This window comes from Micropterus salmoides, unplaced genomic scaffold, assembly GCF_014851395.1.
Source record: "Micropterus salmoides isolate LMB-PRFRI ecotype aquatic unplaced genomic scaffold, ASM1485139v1 Ms_hic_scaffold_12, whole genome shotgun sequence".
NCBI classification, from domain to species: domain Eukaryota; kingdom Metazoa; phylum Chordata; class Actinopteri; order Centrarchiformes; family Centrarchidae; genus Micropterus; species Micropterus salmoides.
The window spans coordinates 31,936,323-31,957,015 of NW_024040263.1; the positions used below are offsets into that span (position 1 = coordinate 31,936,323).

General features: G+C 41.0%; 1 protein-coding gene across 1 annotated transcript; it reads left to right on the top strand.

Moving 5' to 3' along the window:
* The first annotated feature begins 304 nt into the window (after positions 1-304).
* LOC119899829 (golgin subfamily A member 6-like protein 6) lies at positions 305-18,813 on the top strand. The gene is made up of 3 exons (XM_038714617.1): positions 305-555; positions 11,688-12,209; positions 18,196-18,813. The coding sequence occupies exons 1-3, from the start codon at positions 384-386 to the stop codon at positions 18,663-18,665; spliced, it is 1,164 nt and encodes a 387-aa protein (XP_038570545.1). The 5' UTR covers positions 305-383; the 3' UTR covers positions 18,666-18,813.
* Positions 18,814-20,693: the final 1,880 nt, after the last annotated feature.

The following is a 20,693-nucleotide window of genomic DNA, read 5'->3' on the forward strand; positions in this document are numbered from 1 at the left end:
TTAAAAGTTTTAATTTTGTTTGTCATGTCAGCAACCACTGAAAAGAATAACTACTTTTACTTTTAATAGCCTACTTACATGGCCGTTTTAAAAGCAGGTACTTTCTGAACTTCGACTCAAGTAAAAATTTTAATTGAAGCTTCTATTTTTAGTGTGATAATATTTTGCAGGGTACTCAAGTGCGGGATTTGTGTACTTCGTCCATCGCTGCTGATAATAAACACAAGTTTTGAATTTCAGGTTATCATTTGAAAGCGGAACGAAAAGCTCCCGCACTTCTGCTGTCGGAACTTAATAGTGTGACGTCGGCGTTGGTCGCAACTTTTGAGTTCACTGGAAGTTACTGTAGCGCCGCTAATTATTTAATTTGTAGTTCAGCAACAATGAGTTCAGTTGAGAGTTTGAGAGAGTTTGTCAGCGAGCGACTAACTGCTGCTGCTGAAGAAATATTCAGAGTTTTTAAAAACACTATCGTCGAGTACGAGAAAGAGATCGATCGTCAGCGCAGACTGCTGGATATCGTTTGGAAACCCGAAATAAAGTTACACAGGATAGGTGAGGAAACATTCATTATATTAGTTACACAGGATAGGTGAGGAAACATTCATTATTAGTTACACAGGATAGGTGAGGAAACATTCATTATATAGTTACACAAAACAGAGGAGTAGTATATTAAACACAGGGCCGGTGTGACAGTTTGAGTGGTGGCTTGATTCATGGGCGTAAATCTTATCTCACAGTAGGGGGGGGGGGACAATAAAAAATTTATATTTTCACAAGAGCAATTTTTGGGGGGGACCCGAAAAATACCACCAGAATTGTACTTGTAGGCCTATAGGATACGTGTACACAGAGAGAAGTCTCACTACTATTTTTCTGGCCAACAACACAAAGCAATAGTTGTTTAAATATGACTTAAGTTCATAGGTTAACCACGTGGCCATATGATCCTAAATAACTTGCGTCCTCTAGGATACATTCTAATTTAGGGTTCTTCTGGGATAGAGGATGTATATACCGTAAAACTTCAATTAATAGCCGAGTCCCAAACAGCCGCCTGCCTCCTTTACTGGCCTGGTGTGGGGACATATTTTAACAAATAAACGCCTGCTTTAATTAAACTGGTTTTTATAGAAGTTCTTTGGATGTATAAAACCTCTTAAACCCTGCGGGGTCGCCGCTTTAGCTGCTTTTAAGCTGCGTAGATCGTTAATATAAATAGGCTATTAATGTTTAAAGGTATGATCAATATGTCAATATGGACATGCTGCACATCGTTCTGCACATCCTGCTGACTCACGTTAACTTTGACGGCTCGTTAAGCCAGAATGTGTCCGTTCCTTGATTATTTATCTTACTTTAGTCTGTATGGGTCCAACCATCAAAACAGGTTTTCATAAAAATTTATCCAAGTTGTGAATCCTGTCATGTGAATCCATCGCTCTCTGTCAGCTGATTTCTCTCACCATGTTGTTGTCGTGAGGTTGCGACCTTCAAAATAAAAGCGCATAAGTATTATTCTGTTTGAAATAAATAAACTGTTTCATAGTAGTTTCAGTTTTTTACAAAAAGAATTAAAGTCCTGTTCCATATGGACGCCTGTCCAAATTGAAGGCAGTGTCAATTAAGTGATTTTTAGCAAATAAAAGCCCGGGCTATTATTCAACGTTTTACGGTATAAATCAGATTTAACGGAAGCAAGCCAACTGATCTGCCACTTCACATCAAAATGCGCAAAACCCAACACAACAGTAGATCTACGGTATCAGCCTAATATCAGTTCACACACAGGATTATCGCTGTAGTAAGAGATGCACAGATTACATATTTCACTGGCTGTTTCCAGTTACTGATTTTTTTTTTTTTAAAAGGTCTGACCTGCCGATGCTAATTTTTCCGATTTTAGTTCTTTCTAAGATCTATTAATGACAGCATACACAAACATTGTTTTATTTATTGGAAAAATCTGTTTTTATTAGGATCCCCTTCAGCACCAGTATGAATGTGAGCTATTCTCACTGGTCTCAATTGTATGGTCATAATGAAACCTTGATTATAAAATAACATTTTCACTGGAAGGAAAATCACCAACAGCTGTGTCCCTGTGTCTTTACCTGCTCCATGCTTTATAACATCCACCGCGTCTCTTTCTGTGTTTCTCTGCAGATGTAGTGAGCGTTGCGTCTTCTTCGCTCTCGTGAATAACTTCCAAACACACAAGACATGTTTTAGCCTGTGTGCACACACGTGAAACACGGCGCCGTGGAGCGTGTTTTTAACATTCAATGTCACCGGCAGAAAATTCTATATTCAGTCCCCAGCGGATCAATCTGCGCATCTGTAGCTGTAGAAGATGAGTTCCAGTCCAACAAGCTGTTAAACAAGCTACCAAATAAGCTAGGTAATGTTTTTATAACAGAGTGGGCTCATAGAAAAATAATCATTTGACAACTTGACAACTTCACATGACAACTTTTTGTCATGATTAATTTATGAATGACTCAGCATCATCTGTATTAAAGACAAAAGAATCAGTTCATCCAATGTTTAAATTGCATAAAACAGCCCTGCAGCCTGCTTAACATTACTGGAGAAACTACTGAAGGATTTGAACTGGTTTTCTGCCACCAGACTCCTGTGAAGGGGAAAGCAGGCAGTGGCCCAAACCACTGTGAGGCAAGAGAGGGGTAACTCAAAATGTTACTAAACTTAAAAAGCACTATAATTGCCCTGTTTACATTTGTATTGTTGTACTATTTACACAATTGTTTTAAGTATATATCTTTTGTTACGGCTGTATGTATTTCCCTGTGCTGTGTCCATGTTTTCTGTCTTTCAGTTCTGTTCTGGGAGTGCTCCAGCTAATTACCGAATAAGGTCCACCTGGCCTTTGAAGGCGGGCTTTAAAAGCTGCTGTGCAAGTGTCAGGAGGGGACCCTTCTTGATTTGGTACTGCTAGCCTTGCTGCTTCCCAGCTGGGGCATTTTTGTGTTGTGTTTTTGGTGTTCTTAATTTATTGTCTAGTTATGTTAATAAATTCCCTTGATTTGGTTGTTTTAAAGGTGTTTATTTGTGTTGAGTTTGGGTCAGTGTTGGGATGTTGTTCGTCCCATGTTGCCACCAAAGGGTGGGACGTAACAAAATGGGGCTCATCCGGGATAGAACAACCATGAGGTGAGATAACGATGTGCATCTGATGGCCTTGAGTGTAGTGGTTGTCTCTTTGGTTAGAATATCTGTAAGTTGTGGCTACATGTTGTGCTTTTGACTGGGGTAACTCAGTAGCTTGGGAGTTTTTGCTGTTGAGCACTCTAACTAGGTAGCCACCGGGCAGGTTTAAAGAACTTGCCACTTTGTTTTTTTGCCTTTCTTATTTTGGTGGCAATTCTGAGTGGGGGCACGCTTCAGTGGATCGCAGATGGCTACATCTGTGGCCTTCAGTGATGCACTGAGTTCAGCGTTTAAAGTCGCCTCGAGCTCGGCAAGCCACTGAAGACTAGCTAGATTAGTTTAGCCATCTTGGTAGGTAGGTTGGGGTGTCTCTATGCAGCTTGTTTTACCTAGCACTATGCACAACAGTTTTAGCTATTTGTTTGAGATGACTGCTTTGTTTGGTCACTTTTCTTCCAGCTGTGAAATACTCTTGTTTGCAATAACTTGTGGATCGTGACCCATTGTTTAGTGGTAACTGTACTCCACATTTGGTAGGTCACTCGTCGGTTGCTTCTTGGGTGTAAGTTGGCAACATTTGTGTGTAGTTTACTACAATGTGACCATTTTGTGTTGTGGTTGTTGCAGTCCACCTTCTGGTGTGGTCACTTGTGTGTTATTGCGGTTGTGTATTTAGTTACAGAACATTAATTTTAGTTTTTTGTGCGCTTGGGATGTGCCAACACCAGACCTTTGGATTTAAAGTGGTGGGGGTACACTCCCAGTTCGTCAGGTTCGGTTGTGTTGCTGGTTTCCTAAATCCTCGAGTAACCAGTGTAGGTGGTTGATGACCACATGGTGCCCATATTGTGTTGCGACAGTTCACTTTTGTTGGGTCGTGGTGTATTGCTGTTTGTGTATGGCAGCTACCTTGTAGTTGGTCTACTTGTGTTGACCCTTTTGGTGTGTGGCTGTTGTGCTCCACTTTTGTGTGGGTCACCAGTGTTACAGGGGTGTAGGTAAATGCAGTAACTTGTGTCTGGTTTTGTGGTCTTTTCACCTCACGATAGTGGCCAATTTGTGGAAGTGGCACCTGCTGATTTGGCTACAAGTGTGGTTGCTGTTCTTAAATCCAGTGCCAACTTAGTTATCCCTTGCATGTGGGATTAGGTATGTTCCACATTTGACCCACGTTCACTTTTTTCTTTAGTAAGCTGCAGTAATACCAATTTGGTTGATCTTAATTGTCTAGAGTTTGCTGCATATGAGGCTTGAAGAGTTGCCATGTGGGTGCTCTCAGCAACATTGTATGTGCCTACTTGAGTGCAAACCTGGATTAGTGCACCTGTGAGGTGTTGTCTTATGGATTTATTTTTGTAAATTTACTTGGGTTTACCTAAACATACAGCCTTGGTAAGTCATACCTCAGTTTGGTCCAGTGCATTCCTAAGAATAACTTGTCAGTGAACGCTTGTGAGCTATATTTGGTCCATGTTGATGTTGTACATGTGATTGTGTGACAACAAAGTTATTCTTTGTTTTAAGGGTGGGGGTGTTACGGCTGTATGTATTTCCCTGTGCTGTGTCCATGTTTTCTGTCTTTCTGTTCTGGGAGTGCTCCAGCTAATTACCGAATAAGGTCCACCTGGCCTTTGAAGGCGGGCTTTAAAAGCTGCTGTGCAAGTGTCAGGAGGGGACCCTTCTTGATTTGGTACTGCTAGCCTTGCTGCTTCCCAGCTGGGGCATTTTGTGTTGTGTTTTTGGTGTTCTTAATTTATTGTCTAGTTATGTTAATAAATTCCCTTGATTTGGTTGTTTTAAAGGTGTTTATTTGTGTTGAGTTTGGGTCAGTGTTGGGATGTTGTTCGTCCCATGTTGCCACCAAAGGGTGGGACGTAACACTTTATATTATTTGATGGGTTTTTTTTGGTGGGGGGGCACCCCTCAGATAGGGAGATGTCCTGCCTTTTTTGGCACTAAAGGCTACAGATCATTTCTTCACAATCCAGAAACATGTCTGTTAACATTATAACATGTAGAAACATCTGGAGGTTCTGTTTAAAACAGTCAGATTACAGCAGCCTGATCATTCACCAGGCCACACAGCAGACTAGGCCAACCACTTTTTTTTTTTGCGGTGCGCCTTTTGTCTGTAAACCGGAGATGATTTCAGCCCTCAGCCTGATGATGTGAGCGTTTCATCTTCGGTCCCTTTACAAAGTGACACAGTAACATTTATCTCATAGAGCCCCAATTACAGCTGTCATCACAGGACTCTACTGTTAGAATAACATGCAGACTACATGTGCACTGTTATTAAAACATGAAACAGATCAGGTCTGAACGCTCTGGTTGAAATTACAGCCTAATAATTTGACTTCAGCAGCTGTTTTGTCACGATTATAGCAGCTGAATTGGTGTATGCACGGATCGGCTCGGACATTAACGGAACTTATATATACGCCTATACGCATAAATCATGCACCTGCCCCCCACCAGCTAATTATTTTTTCAGATTTAGAGACTAGCATCTGCATGGATGTTTTACCCCACCTCCACCGGTCCCTGTAGCTTTCCAGGTGATTTCTTTCTTGTGTGTTACATTGATGAGTGTTTTCTTTAACGATTTCCTTTGCTGATTAGAGAGGCTGCTGTCGGTCAAAATCAACATTTCCTTCCGTGCAGTAAGGTCACAGCAAATATCCTGGGACAAAACAGAAAAACCCTGCAGTAATAAACTTAACAGGACAGAGAGAGGAAACAGAATTAAACTTTCAGCTTCTATAATCCACGTTTAGACTCTGATGGAGCTCAGGGTTGATATCAGGAGGACGGCTGCTTTACTCCAAACAGTTTCACTGTATGAACCTGGACTGGGCGTTAGACCTTTTGAATGTGAAGAACAACACAGAACATGAATCAACACCAGATCCTGACCGATCCTGTTGGGAGATTTATTGTTATTAATTTATGTTGCTGTGGCTCGTGCGTAAATGCGCACAGTGTCACTGGGGAGGCGCTTCATCCAGCCGCTATGTAATGTTAATTTATACAATCCTGCATCACATTCAATAGTGACAACATCAGTGATCAAAGTGAAATGAGGAATGCGTTAGAACAGCGCTTAATGAGGCGCTACATAAACGGTGAAGGGCAGAAAGTTCGATCACGCATTTGATTCTTTTTAATAGCCTTAACTAATCCACGTATAAATATAACCGGAAGTTCAAGTTCATTTTATTTATATAGCACGTTTTATAGCAGCCACTGACTGACCAAAGTGCTTTACAGAACTACAGAATTAAAAGACAATAATACCATGCATAACAGCACAGCATAGAAAAGTACAGCAAAGTTAAGAACAGCTTTAAACAGGAGTAGCCAAAGCAGTATCAGACTCGTCAACAATAACAATAAAAAACAGAAATGCCAGTATCAGACTTAGATAGATAGAAAAAACAGCATCATACTCCAAGGAGAGAAAACAAAAAAAAAAAAAAAAAAATATATATATATATATATAATATATAATATATATATATATATATATATATATATATATATATATATATATATATATATATACAACCTTATTTATAGGCCAAAGAAAACAAGTGCATTTTTAAAAGTGACTTAAGAGGTCACAGAAGGGGCTATCCTAACTTCTGTGGGCAAATTGTTCCACAGGCGAGGCCCAACCACAGAAAATGCTCGATCCCCTCTGCTTTTAAGTCTGCAGTGAGGACTAATAACAGATTCTTTTCACCTGATCTCAGACTTCTCGATGGAGTATATGGTTGAAGCAGTTCGGATAGGTAGCACGGTGCTTGGTTGCATAGAGATTTGTTATAACAGGGGTTGAATTGGGGTGATATGGTCACTTTTCCGACTATTTGAGAGGAATCTTGCGGCGGCATTTTGCACCAATTGCAGACGAGCAGTTTGAGTTTTCAAGATACCGCAGTAAAGTGAATTGCAGTAATCTACACGTGTGGTGATAAAAGCATAAACAGCCACCTTAAGAGTTTCAGGATTAAGAAAAGGTTTGATTTTTGACAACAGACGCAGTTGATAAAAACTAGAGCTTATTACGGAGGAGTTTTGTTTATCAAAATTTAAAGACTCATCCAGTAGAACGCCCAGGTTCCGTACACTTGAAGATCTAAAAGCCGATAGTCTGCCTAGGTCGAAGGTGGCAGCCTGGGGATTAACAGTGGACCCGAAAACAATGATCTCTGTTTTGTTTTCATTTAAAAAAAAAATTTTGGTCCAGCCAAAATTTTACTTCATCTAGACAACCTAATAATGATGAAAGGGCAGAGGGATCATTTCACTTGAGTGGAACGTACATTTGAGTGTCGTTGCATAACAGTGAAAAGATACCCCATGTCTTCTTAGAATGGTGCCCAGTGGTAACATGTATAGGGAGAAAAGAGAAGGCGCTAAGATAGATCCTTGAGGAAGGCCACAGGTTAGATGCGCAACAGAAGAGGAGCAATTTCCTAACTTTACTCTGAAAGTACGACCCGAGAGATAAGACTGGAACCACTGGAGGACGATACTTTTAGCCCCACATCATACTCTAGTCTGGATATCAGGATAGAGTGGTCGATCGTATCAAAAGCTGCTGATAGATCCAGAAGAACAAGAGCCACAGAGTCACCAGTGTCCGTGGAACGATAGATGTCATTTAAAACTCTCAACAGGGCAGATTCAAAACCAGATTGAAATTTTTCAGAAATATCATTGCATTTTAGAAAGAGCTGGAGTTGGTCAAAAACAACTTTTTCTAACCCCTTCGAAACAGAGGCAATACAGAGATAGGACGGAAGTTATTTAACACGGCCAGTGAAGGCTTCTTGAGTAGCGGAGTGACAGTGGCCTCCTTAAGGGCAGCAGGGATGGAGCCGGTAAGGAGGCACTTATTAACAAAGAACCAATCCTGGCCCTACTGAATCAACAATTAATTTAAGAAACTTAGGAGAGATGATGTCAAGAGAGCAGTACGAAGGTTTCATCTTGGCGATAATTTCTTTGAGTAGGTTCAGGGTGATTGGCTCAAAGGCATCCCAGGTAAAGAATTCATCAACTACTAGAGTGTTCCATGTGGTAGCGGCTGGCATTGCATCTCAATTAGATATTTTGTCAATAAAAATCTCAAGAAACTTTCACATAGCTCATCCGAAGCACCATACATTGTATTTACGGAGGATTTAAAACCAAGTTTATAACAGAAAATAAAACCTTTGGTCTAAAGTGGTTTGCCATAATCATGTCAGAGAAGTACGTAGCTTTTGCCGACTTTACAGCATTCTGGTAGGTCGACAGACTGACTTTAAATAACTGAAGTGAAATGTGTAGCTTGTCCTTCTTCCATTTGCGCTCAGCCTTTCTGCTAGCTTGTCTTAGTCGCCGAATATCCACGTTGAGCCATGGTTCAGATTTCGGTTTAGGTTTGAAGGGCTTAAGCGGAGCAGATTCGTTTAGGGCATTTAGCCAAGTAGAGTATAACAGACCGAGTGCTGGTCGGCATCTAAGTCCAATAGTGGTGAGTCCAGAAGCAAATGTGAGGAGGAATTCATAAAGTGCTCGTTAAAATTTGAGCCAAAATGAGGAGAGTAGGACCTAAACAGTCTTACATCTGCACTAGTGGGATGAGAAATGCAAGGAAAGATGTAGAAAATAATATTGGCTTATGGTCAAAGGATAAAATCAGATATACAACATCACTGATTACCATCCCATATGAAAGAACAAGGTCCAAAATGTGACCCTGAATGTGAGTGGAATCATTTATCCACTGGACTAGATTAAAAGATTCAATCAGGCTGAGGAAATCCTTTGACAGGGTGTTAGATTGACAACAAACGTGGATATTAAAATCACCCACCAATAGAAAACGGTCATAGGTTGTGTTGATATTACCAATGAATTCTGTAAATTGCTGAATGAAGTCCTGGAGTGAGTGTGGAGGACGGTAAATCACCCCTAATAAAATAGGGCCATTTCAGTCTAAATGAAGTAGCTGAGCTTCAAAACTAGAAAATGCACTGACAGGAACCGGCCGGCATTGCACAGAGAATGAGTTTTTAAAAACAGTCACGACCCCCCCCCCTCGTCTGTTCGGACGGGGGGAGTTAAAAAAGGTACAGTCAGTTGGAACTAGCTCCGAAAAAGGGGTTAGATCACCAACCTTAGTCCAGGATTCAGTGATGAACATAAAATCCAAACTATGAGAGGAGAAGTCGTTGAGCAGGAAGGTTTTGTTCACCAAGGATCGAGTGTTGATCAGAGCCATTTTAGGCGGATGAATCACATCGGGGAAAACTCCGGCTTTCTTCAAAGAACGTAGATTTCCAGGATTCACGCCGTTTTGCCGATGACATAGGCCAACCCGAGGTAAGCCAACCAAATGGACAGGAGAAGATTGCAGGGGAATGATAGATTGAAGCCACCGATGAGCCAGCGCTCGCGGTCGCCAGGCAACATATCCGCCATAACACGACATATGATTTGGATTTAGATCGATCCTGAGTCTTTCAATAGCTTTCAATCTAATGATGCGTCCACCCCGACTCCCGCGTTTCCTTCTGTGTTTTCTCCGTGAAGTGACAGGAGGCCACTGGCGAATACATTCCAATGTATGCGTAGTGGTGCTTCTGTGTGTTTGATTAAAAACGTGCGCTACATCCTGCTTATAAAAGTCCATAAAAGAGGTGCGAATGTTCAGGAGTGACTGTCGGTCATAGACCAGACGTGTGCAACAATTAGAAGCCCAGATAGACATCCATAAATAGGAACACTGCAGAGTCCTGCTCCGGCTATGGATTGGTCCAGCTGCTTGTCACGCCTCTTGTAAAGATCACAGCGGCTGAAAAGACTTTCGCAAAGGATACGCCGATGTATCCTCCAGCAAGCCTCCTCGATGTGCATTTTAAGAATTGAGATGTCTTTCAAGATGGCACGCTGAGTTTGGGAAATGAGGAAGGCCCATTGACTGCTAACCAGGACATACGTTCCGATTACTCTGTTTATCTCCGTATCGTCCTTTTAGATATATGCTTCTGAATGTAGTTTGTAGGCTACACCGTTAGCTGCATGATGATTCACAGGGATAATCAGTTTCTGTAGGATGATATCGCTTTAGCCTACAAGAGTTTCTCCGTATCACCGCAGCAAACATAAAGCACTGTGGGATTTTCTACAAATGGTGATCAGTAGGCGGCATTTTCATAGAGTTGATCTCTTATCTGGAACATAGCCTGCTCCGGAGCAGGTTAGCCATTCAGCATAAGTTACTGGTAAGAAGTGAACTACCGTCATTGTACTGAAAACCCAGCATTAACCCCGAAGTTACCTGAATAAGCTCTAATCCTGCTTTGTAGTACAGGCCCCTGATCATGGAGGTGACTGTTTTGCTGATCAAAACACTGCAAAACGTCAATAAACCATCCAAATGTTCATATTGAGATATACTTGAGCAATTTTTGAAGGGAACACAAATAATACAGCCAAAATTGTACTTGTATAGGATACGTGTACACAGAGGGAAGACTTACTACTATTCTTTTGACCAACAACACAAAGCAAAAATTGTTTAAATATCACGTAAGTTCTGCTTAATTCTCCAACTTATTTTTGTGTTTAATCACATACAGTAATCTGCTCACCTTGCTTTTCCCATCAGACACACAGGCACACACCTACACCTGTCTCCCTCTCTCTCGCTCTCTCTTTTCCTGTATCTGTCTGGTGTGACTTTATTTGTCAGCAGTTTTATAAAAGACAACTCACGTTTCTTACATTTCACCCACAATTCCGATTTCTGCCCGGATGAGGCTTGTTGTTAATTACCAATAGAGAGTGCTGTGTGATGCAACTGCACATTTTGGAGTGGCCTTTTATTGTGGCCAGCCTAAGGCCTTTTATCGTGGCCAGCTTAAGGCACACCTGTGCAATACCCATGCTGTCTGATCAGCATCTTGATATGCCACACCTGTGAGGTGGATGGATTATCTCGGCAAAGGAGAAGTGCTCACTAACACAGATTTTGACAGATTTGTGAACAATATTTGAGAGAAATAGGTCTTTTGTGTACATAGAGAAAGTCTCAGATCTTTGAGTTCAGCTCATGATTAACTCAAGTGTTGCCTTTATAATTTTCTTTAGTGGAAATGTTGTTGTATAAGCAGCTGGAGATCATGAATGTGTGATGTGACACAAAATGTGACTACATTGTACAAGAGTGAAGTTACTGAATATGATTTATTTTCGTCATTGCACTTTGTAGACTGTACATGTACACTCGTCTCACAGCCGCTGCACATAGAGACAAATGTTATTTGTGCAGCTTGTAGGACGAATCATTTTTGTGAAAATTACCTTGTCTACTTAACTATGATAGCAAAGAGGCTACGTTTGTGTTTTCTTCTGAATTATTGACCCCAGAAGTTTGAATTTGTGAACATATTTCCAACTTTACTGAGCTCACAGTAGAAACGTTAGCCTGTTCCTTTTGTTCTCTGTCCCTCCAGAGCTCCCACAGCAACATGTCTGTAAGGAGGAGGAGGTTCTGGCTGACCAGCAGCTCTGGATTCAGGAGAGGATCCCCGGTCTGGACCAGGAGGACCCACAGCAACATGTCTGTAAGGAGGAAGAGGTTCTGGCTGACCAGCAGCTCTGGATTCAGGAGAGGATCCCCGGTCTGGACCAGGAGGACCCACAGCCTCCACAGGTTAAAGAAGAACAGGAGGAATTCTGGACCAGTCAGGAGGGAGAGCAGCTTGTAGTGAAGCAGGAGACTGACACCTTTATGTTGAGTCCTGCTCATGAGGAAAGTGACCACAGTGAAGCAGAACTGAAAAGTGACCACCAGCTCCTCTCTCACAGCTGTCATGTAGCTGAGAGCCAAGATCAGAAAGGAGGCGAGCATGAAGACTCAGGATCAACTAGAGATGCAGAGCCAAAACAAAAGAATCAAGATCACAACAGCAGAAGCCCCAGAAACAATGTACACAAGTCTACCATGTCAGAGGTTCACCATGATCCTCACACAGGTAAAAACTCTTTCACATGTGACACATGTGGAAAAGGTTTCCAGTACAAGTCAGATTTTCAGACACACCTGAGAATTCACACAGGTGAGAAGCCGTATTCTTGCAACACATGTGGGAAATCATTTTGCCAGAGTGGTGCCTTAAAAGTCCACATGAGAATCCACACAGGTGAGAAGCCGTACCTTTGCAATATCTGTGATAAAAGATTCAAGGACAGTTCAACATTAAAAAAACATAGGAGAACCCACACAGGTGAAAAGCCGTACCTTTGCAATATCTGTGGGATAAGATTCAGTGACACTTCAACATTAAGAACACATAGGAGAACCCACACAGGTGAAAAGCCGTACCTTTGCAATATCTGTGGTAAAAGATTCCGTGTCGCTTCAACATTTAAAAACCATATGAGAACCCATACGGGTGAGAAGCCATATTCTTGCAAAACATGTGGGGAATCTTTTAGCTGGTGGAATATCTTGAAAGTCCATATGAAAACCCACACTGGTGAGAAGCTGTAACTTTGTGAGACCTGCAGGACAAGATTCAGTGACACTTCAGCTTTTAAAAAACATATGAGAACCCACACAGGTGAGAAGCCGTATTCTTGTGGAACATGTGGGAAAGCGTTCAGAGTTAGTGGTCAATTGAAAATTCCATCCATCAGTTAGGGTTGTACTCACTTCCCCCCCAGCGGTTTAGACATTAATGGCTGTGTGATGTGTTATTTTGAGGGGACAGCAAATTTACATTGTTATACAAGTTGTACACTCATTACTTTACACTGTAGCAAAGTGTCATTTCTTTAGTGTTGTCACATGAAATATAATAAAATATTTACAAATATGTGAGGGGTGTGCTCACTTTTGTGAGATCCTATATATATATATATATACACACACACACACACACACACACGACTGTTCAAAGGTTTAGGGTCTGAGAAACTTCCTTGTTTTCAAAAGAAAAACAGTTTTTTTCAATTACAAATACATCAAATTGATCAGAAATGCAGTGTAGACATTATTAATGTTGTAAGTGACTATTGTAGCTGCAAAAGGCTGTTTTGTAATGGCAGAGGCTCATTATCAGCAACCAGCCCTGTGCTCCAACGACACGTTGCGTTTAGGAACATTAAACACTTAATTTCCTGTATTCTGGAGACATTTTCTGATCCAATTTATAGTAGATATGACTTTTTAATGTAAAGGGAAACAAAAAATTCAGCTGGCAGGTGACATTTCATATAAAAAATATAACAGAATATAATGCAGTAAGCAGCAGTACCTAGGGTTTTTAGTTACTTTTTTTGGACAATGCAACATGTGGGAAAGACTTTAGAACCAGCGATCACTGGCTTGATGTGGGCCAGTAAGCGCAGGTACGCAGTATCGGCACCTCAACATTTTTCTCTTTGGCGTACCAGGACATTTTCCCAAGCTGCCGGTCCTCTCTCCTGTGCCCTCTCCATATCAGGTTCTCTGGGTGCTACGTGACGCTCACCTGTTCCAGTTCTCACCTGCCTGCTAAACTCTGTCGGCGGGGAGAGACGAGGGAGAAGAGAAGCTGGGGTGCCTTTCAAGCAGCGGCATGCTGAATGTAGCTCGTCAGTGTCACTTGTGAACCGAGTAATCACAGCCTGGATGGGGCGGGACATTTAAAGATATTGAAAGATAGGTGTCATTTTCACTGGGGACATGTCAGAATCAGAATGTCTCCATCACTTTTTGAAAGCTTTTGTTAAAAATGCTCAGAACAACAGCAACAATAACTCTTCAATAACAAATGAAACAATGGACAATAAGAGAACATGCAGCGTGGGAAAGCTTTCAGACTTAGGCCTGGTCCACACGGACACGGGTATTTTTATAACCCGATTTGTTCCTCCTCTGTTTAAAAAAAAATTGATGATGCAATAAACATGGCCCCTCACTACAGCTGGACCCTTCATGAACCTCTGCCAGGATCCTGGTTGTGGATTTCAGTTCTGCTTTCAACACCATCATCCCGGCTCTGCCGCAGGACAAGCTCTACCAGGTGAGCGTGCCTGAGTCCATTGGCAGGTGGATCACAGACTTCCTGAAGCAGCTCGTGAAGATGGGAAAACATGGCTCTGAGTGTCTGTAATGGTTCAACTCAAGGCTGTGTTCTTTCTCCTCTGCTCTTCTACCTGTACACAAACCGCTGGAAGCTGCACCTCCTGTCACCAGTCCGTCATGTTTCTGAAGTTTGTGGGTGTCACCACCCCCATTGGGCTCAACACAGGTGCGAGATTGACCATCTGGTGTCCTGTTGCAACCAGAACCATCTGGAGCTAAACACTCTGAAGACAGTGGAGATGGCAGTGGATTTCAAGGAAGATGTCCAGCCCCACCCTCCCCCATCACCCTGTGCGACTCCACAGTCGACACTTTGGAGTCATTCTGCTTCCTGGACACCATCACCCACTCCGCAGAGAAGGCGATTGGCTGCAAACTTCCATCCCTCCATGATGGGTACTCCTCCAGGACTCTGAGGAAAGCAGGAAGGATTGTGGCCGAGGGTCTATTAGGACCAAAACCTCATGTCACATTAAACTGTTTTCCCCCATATTACCTGACACTCGTGTCAAGGTAAGGAACATAAGGGTAAAGGTTAATCATTATGCAAAAGGTTGCGTTTGGGTGAAGACGTCAATACTATGAGTTAGCAGCAGAGACAGGGACAGAAAAGGAGAAGTGGAAGGACCAAACATGGACATACACTAACCCCCACAGACACACAAGTACAAACATCAACACACACAATTACACCCAAAAGCGACATGAAGAGAGAAAATTTAAAGAGAAGTCTGAGATGGATCAGCGTTGTTCCTCGGCAGATCCCAAGGCACCGAGCTCGTTACTGGATCAGCACAGCACAGGACCAAAAACTTATAATAATTCAGTTCAATTCAATTTTATTTATAAAGCACCAAATCATAACAACTGCGCTTTTCATAAAAGAGCAGGTCTAGACCAAACTCTGATAGTATAACAGAAATCCAACAATTCCCATAAACGAGCAAGCACTAGGCGACACAGGCAAGGAAAAATTTGCTTTTAAGAGGCAGAAACCTCGAGCAGAACCATGGCTCAGGGCGGGTGGCCATCTGCCTCTACAGGTTGGGGGTGAGGGAGAGATGGAGCGGTAGCAGCCTTCACAATATACACACAGAAGTACAGACAGTTAAGGTTGATACAGATCAGCTCCTTCTGATTCTGATGTCTTAAAGTCTGTTTGCATGTTTTTTTCAAACATCTTTCCACAATATCAACTATTTTCTTAAATACCATAAATAGTTACACATTTCTTACTTTCAAGCATTTCATAAAAGGAAAGGAAAAACTATTGTTAATTGTCTGTAACGATTAGAATAGGGATCATAGAACAGATGAAAGAACAGCTTAACTAAATATTTCCAGGATAATACCGATTATTAAACATTCCTGCTGAGAAAATATATAACTAAGTATTTGAAACACTAAAACACAAACAGTGAAAGATACAGGATACAAAGGAGAAAGTTTAAGAACAATGGCATGTAATACCTCTTTTGTCCTCTGGGGGACACTGGTTTCACGAAAGGACCTGAAAACAACTCTGTTTAAATTTATAGTTAATTCTTGGCCCAGGAGCTGGGAAAATGAATTAGGTAACAGGATAATATGTTCTTAACAGAAAATGTATAAGAAGGCGTTAAAGCACGGCATTGGTATAAAAAAATATAACAGGCAGGAATGTAAACGAGCACAAGGGAATGAAATTAAGAGCTCTGCAAATCAACTTTCCTTATGACTCTTTTAGCTTTTCAACATAGTTTCTAAAAAAGAACATGTTAATAAACTACTTGAAATTGAAGAGGTGAGGGCCACTAACTAACTTAACAAAGATTATTTACTTCAAACAAAGTAATACAAGACAGCTTATAAGGCATCATGTTCACAAGATTTAATTTTTTGGGCTGTGTCCTCCTTTTCCTGGCATCTGGGAATGTTATCAGCGCGAATAAAGTAAATGCTCTGTCATTGTATAGCGCCTTTCTAGTCTTTTCGACCACTCAAAGCACTTTTAAGGTACGCCCACTCTAGCTCCTGACCCACAAGAGAGAGAGGCATTGTTTGTCATGTGTATGAGAGTCTCAGTTTATGCCTTTAGTTTACGGCCGCTGAGGTCCTCACAGCCTGGTTTAGAGTGAGGTTAGTCTCTGGACAAGGTTAATATTGTCATTTTAACAGTCATGAGTAGAGTCAGTAATCTCAACTTCACCGGAGATGGTGGGTTTTATGGTTGAAGCTTCCCAACCAGCACTCAGAATGGAAACAAGGCTTTTGATGTGGCAGACCTTTCACCCCCACCTCCTTTAAGGTGTTTCAGCTTGGAGTCAGGCCGTCTGCTTGAGGGGTGATAACAAAGCCTCTACCCCACCCCCCTTCTTAGGGGAAGACAAAGGGGAGGTGCTGTGTTCTTCCGTTTGGCATAAAATAATTAAGTGTCCAATGGTTGGTTCACTACACAAGTTAATTCATTGTCTGTTAATGTCGTTCCATTTAAGTACCTCACAAAATCAATAGTCACACTATAAATGTACATAACTCTACCATGTTTAAGAGCATCCACACAGATGAGAAGCAATATTCTTACAAACATACAGCTCCAGTTCAGTAAAAAGATGGATAACCTCACAGTTCTTCAACAGGTGAGTCTTTCTCTATATCTTTATATTTGAGCAAAAGCATTTCTTAGAGCAATCAGTCTTCTACATCTTTGAGATCTTTGTTTCACACACTGATAGTGGTATGTGGACGGCTAATTGTCATATATGTTCATTTTTCAATTTGCGTTTTGTAGTTTTTGTCAGTATTTATGGTGTGCAATCACTTCAAAAGACTGGCAGGCTGCTTTAGAAACAGTTTGACTGACAGGAAACAAACAGGAAATACCATCAGTTTTGCAATAAAATAATTGTTAAACATGTAAACAGTATTTTAATTCTTCACCAAAAACTCTTTTGGTTCTTACTATTCTTACTCAAAAACATGTGAATGAAAGCTTCATGCAGTCACAACTGCTTTTTTTGTGCAAAATTATTATCTGCAAAGTTATAAGTCGCTTTGGATAAAAGCATCAGCTAAATTAATAAATGTAAATGTATAAATTAAACTAAAAAAACAACAAATTCTACAAGTAGGAGCTGAATAATTAGGCGATTAACAGAACTTTAATTGACTATTTTGTTCGTTTTTAAATTTTGTTTGTCATGTCAGCAACCACTGAAAACCATAATACTTTATATTTTTGATACCTATTTTTAAAAGCAGTACTTTTTTACTTTGACTCAAGTAGAAATTTAAATTGAAGCTTCTATTTTTAGTGTGATAATATTTTGCAGGGTACTCAAGTGCGGGATTTGTGTACTTCGTCCATCACTGCTGATAATAAACACAAGTTTTGAATTTCAGGTTATCATTTGAAAGCGGAACGAAAAGCTCCCGCACTTCTGCTGTCGGAACTTAATAGTGTGACATCCGATGGAAGTGAACCAATATAAGCTCCGGCGTTGGTCGCAACTTTTGAATTCGCTGGAAGTTACTGTAGCGTCGCTAATTATTTAATTTGTAGTTCAGCAACAATGAGTTCAGTTGAGAGTTTCAGAGAGTTTGTCAGCGAGCGACTAACTGCTGCTGCTGAAGAAATATTCAGAGTTTTTAAAAACACTATCGTCGAGTACGAGAAAGAGATCGATCGTCAGCGCAGACTGCTGGATATCGTTTGGAAACCCGAAATAAAGTTACACAGGATAGGTGAGGAAACATTCATTATATAAGTTACACAGCAGTTACGGAGGTTTATGTGAATACCAGTATGGATTTTGTGTATTTAAATATATACTGCTTTCGTGTCTGCATTTTCTTTCTTTGCCATCAGAGTAGTAACGTGAGCCTGTTCCTTTTGTTCTCTGTGCCCCCAGAGCTCCCACAGCAACATGTCTGTAAGGAGGAGGAGGTTCTGGCTGGTCTGGACCAGGAGGACCCACAGCCTCCACAGGTTAAAGAGGAACAGGAGGAATTCTGGACCAGTCAGGAGGGAGAGCAGCTTGTAGTGAAGCAGGAGACTGACACCTTTATGTTGAGTTCTACTCATGAGGAAAGTGACCACAGTGAAGCAGAACTGAAAAGTGACCACCAGCTCCTCTCTCACAGCTGTCCTGTAGCTGAGAGCCAAGATCAGAAAGGAGGCGAGCATGAAGACTCAGGATCAACTAGAGATCCAGAGCCAAAACAAAAGAATCAAGATCACAACAAGAGAAGCCCCAGAAACAATGTACACAAGTCTACCATGTCAGAGGTTCTCCATGATCCTCACACAGGTAAAAACTCTTTCACATGTGACACATGTGGAAAAGGTTTCCAGAACAAGTCGTTTTTGAGACGCACTTGAGAACCCACACAGGTGAGAAGCTGTATTCTTGCAAAACATGTGGGAAATCTTTTAGCCGGAGCGGAGAGTTGAAACGCCACATGAGAACCCACACAGGTGAGAAGCCGTATTCTTGCAAAACATGTGGGAAATCTTTTAGCCGAAGTTGTTACTTAAAATTACACATGAGAACCCACACAGGTGAGAAGCCGTATTCTTGTGAAATATGTGGGAATTCTTTTAGCTGGAGGAGTTACTTAAAACTACACATGAGAACCCACACAGGTGAGAAGCCGTATTCTTGCAAAACATGTGGGAATTCTTTTACCCGAAGTTGTTACTTAAAACTACACATGAGAATCCACACAGGTGAGAAGCCGTATTCTTGTGAAAAATGTGGGAAATCTTTTAGCTGGAGGAGTTACTTAAAAGTGCACATGAGAATCCACACAGGTGAGAAGCCGTACCTTTGCAAGACCTGCGGTAAAACAATCTGTGATGCTTCAGCATATAAAACCCATATGAAAAACCACTAGTAAGAAGCTGTAGCTATGTGAGACCTACGGGACAAGATTTAGTGACACTTCAGCTTTTAAAAAACATATGAGAACCCACACAGGTGAGAAGCTTTATCTTGTGGAACATGTGGGAAAGCGTTCTGAGTTAGTGGTCAATTGAAAATTCCATCCATCAGTTAGGGTTGTACTCACTTCCCCCCAGCGGTTTAGACATTAATGGTTGTGTGATGTGTTATTTTGAGGGGACAGCAAATTTACACTGTTATACAAGCTGTACACTCACTACTTTACACTGTAGCAAAGTGTTTTTTCTTTAGTGTTGTGACATGAAATATAATAAAATATTTACAAAAATGTGAGGGGTGTATGTTTGTTTTTTCATTTGAACCACAAAACCAACGAGACATCCATCTTTTGTTTTTTGAAATTCTTATTTTAATTTCTCCGTTGTAAGACAGACAGAAAAGAAAGACAGGTAGTAAGAGTAAAGATTTTAAAATAAAAGCCAAGCTTGTAGGACGGTCAGATCTGTAACATTATGCAGCACTAACGTTATACCAGGGTGACGTTAGATGAAAATAAATAAATACATAAATAAACCTGGACCGAGAGAAATACGTTAGGAACAGCAGCTGACTAAACACACTCTAATAATTACACTCTAATATTGTGCATTTATTCATGTAAACGGCAAGAGTGATTTTTAAGCACATTGTTTGGTGCAGTACAGTTGGTAGGCTAATATAGGTTAACCTAAGAAATGACTGTGTGTGCAGAGTTGTTACTGTCAGCACTATATTTTTAATAAGTTAATATTTAATGTGGTTTCCACCATAATGAACCAAGCTTTTTCCCCTTTCTACCAGCAGGTGGCAGGATTTAAATGAAGGCCTGTACTGTGTCTTTATTAAATGTTTTGAATCCAGATTACTGATGTAGATGTATTTATTGTTGTTCAATTTATTTGGTTTTTGATATTTATGTTTTATTTGCAGCCTAGTTATTATCTTCATCATTCACCCTCAGCCCAGAGATAAACCTGCATGCTTTTATGTTCTAACCTGGTTCTAACACTGCTGTCAGCTTCTCCAGGTTTATTTATTTATTTTCCTCTAACATCACCCTGGTATATCGTTAGTGCTGCATAATGCTACAGATCTGACGGTTTTACAAGCTTGGCTTTTATTTTAATATCTGTACTCCCACCTGTCTTTCTTTTCTTAACGTCTATCTTCAAGCTTAAAGTCCCAAGGTCAAAATGGAAGACACCTCTTAAGGTAGTTAAGAATGACCGAGCTAAGATCCCGACTGACAAACTGGTGATGGCTAACCAACCAGACATCGTGTTGATCGACAAACAGCAGAAGAAGGCAGTAGTGATAGATGTAGCAATCCCAAGCGACAGCAACATAAACAAGAAGGAACACGAGAAGCTTGAGAAATACCAAGGGCTGAAAGAGGAGCTAGAAAAGATGTGGAAAGTAAGAGCAACAGTGGTGCCAGTGGTAATCGGAGCACTGGTAGAACAATG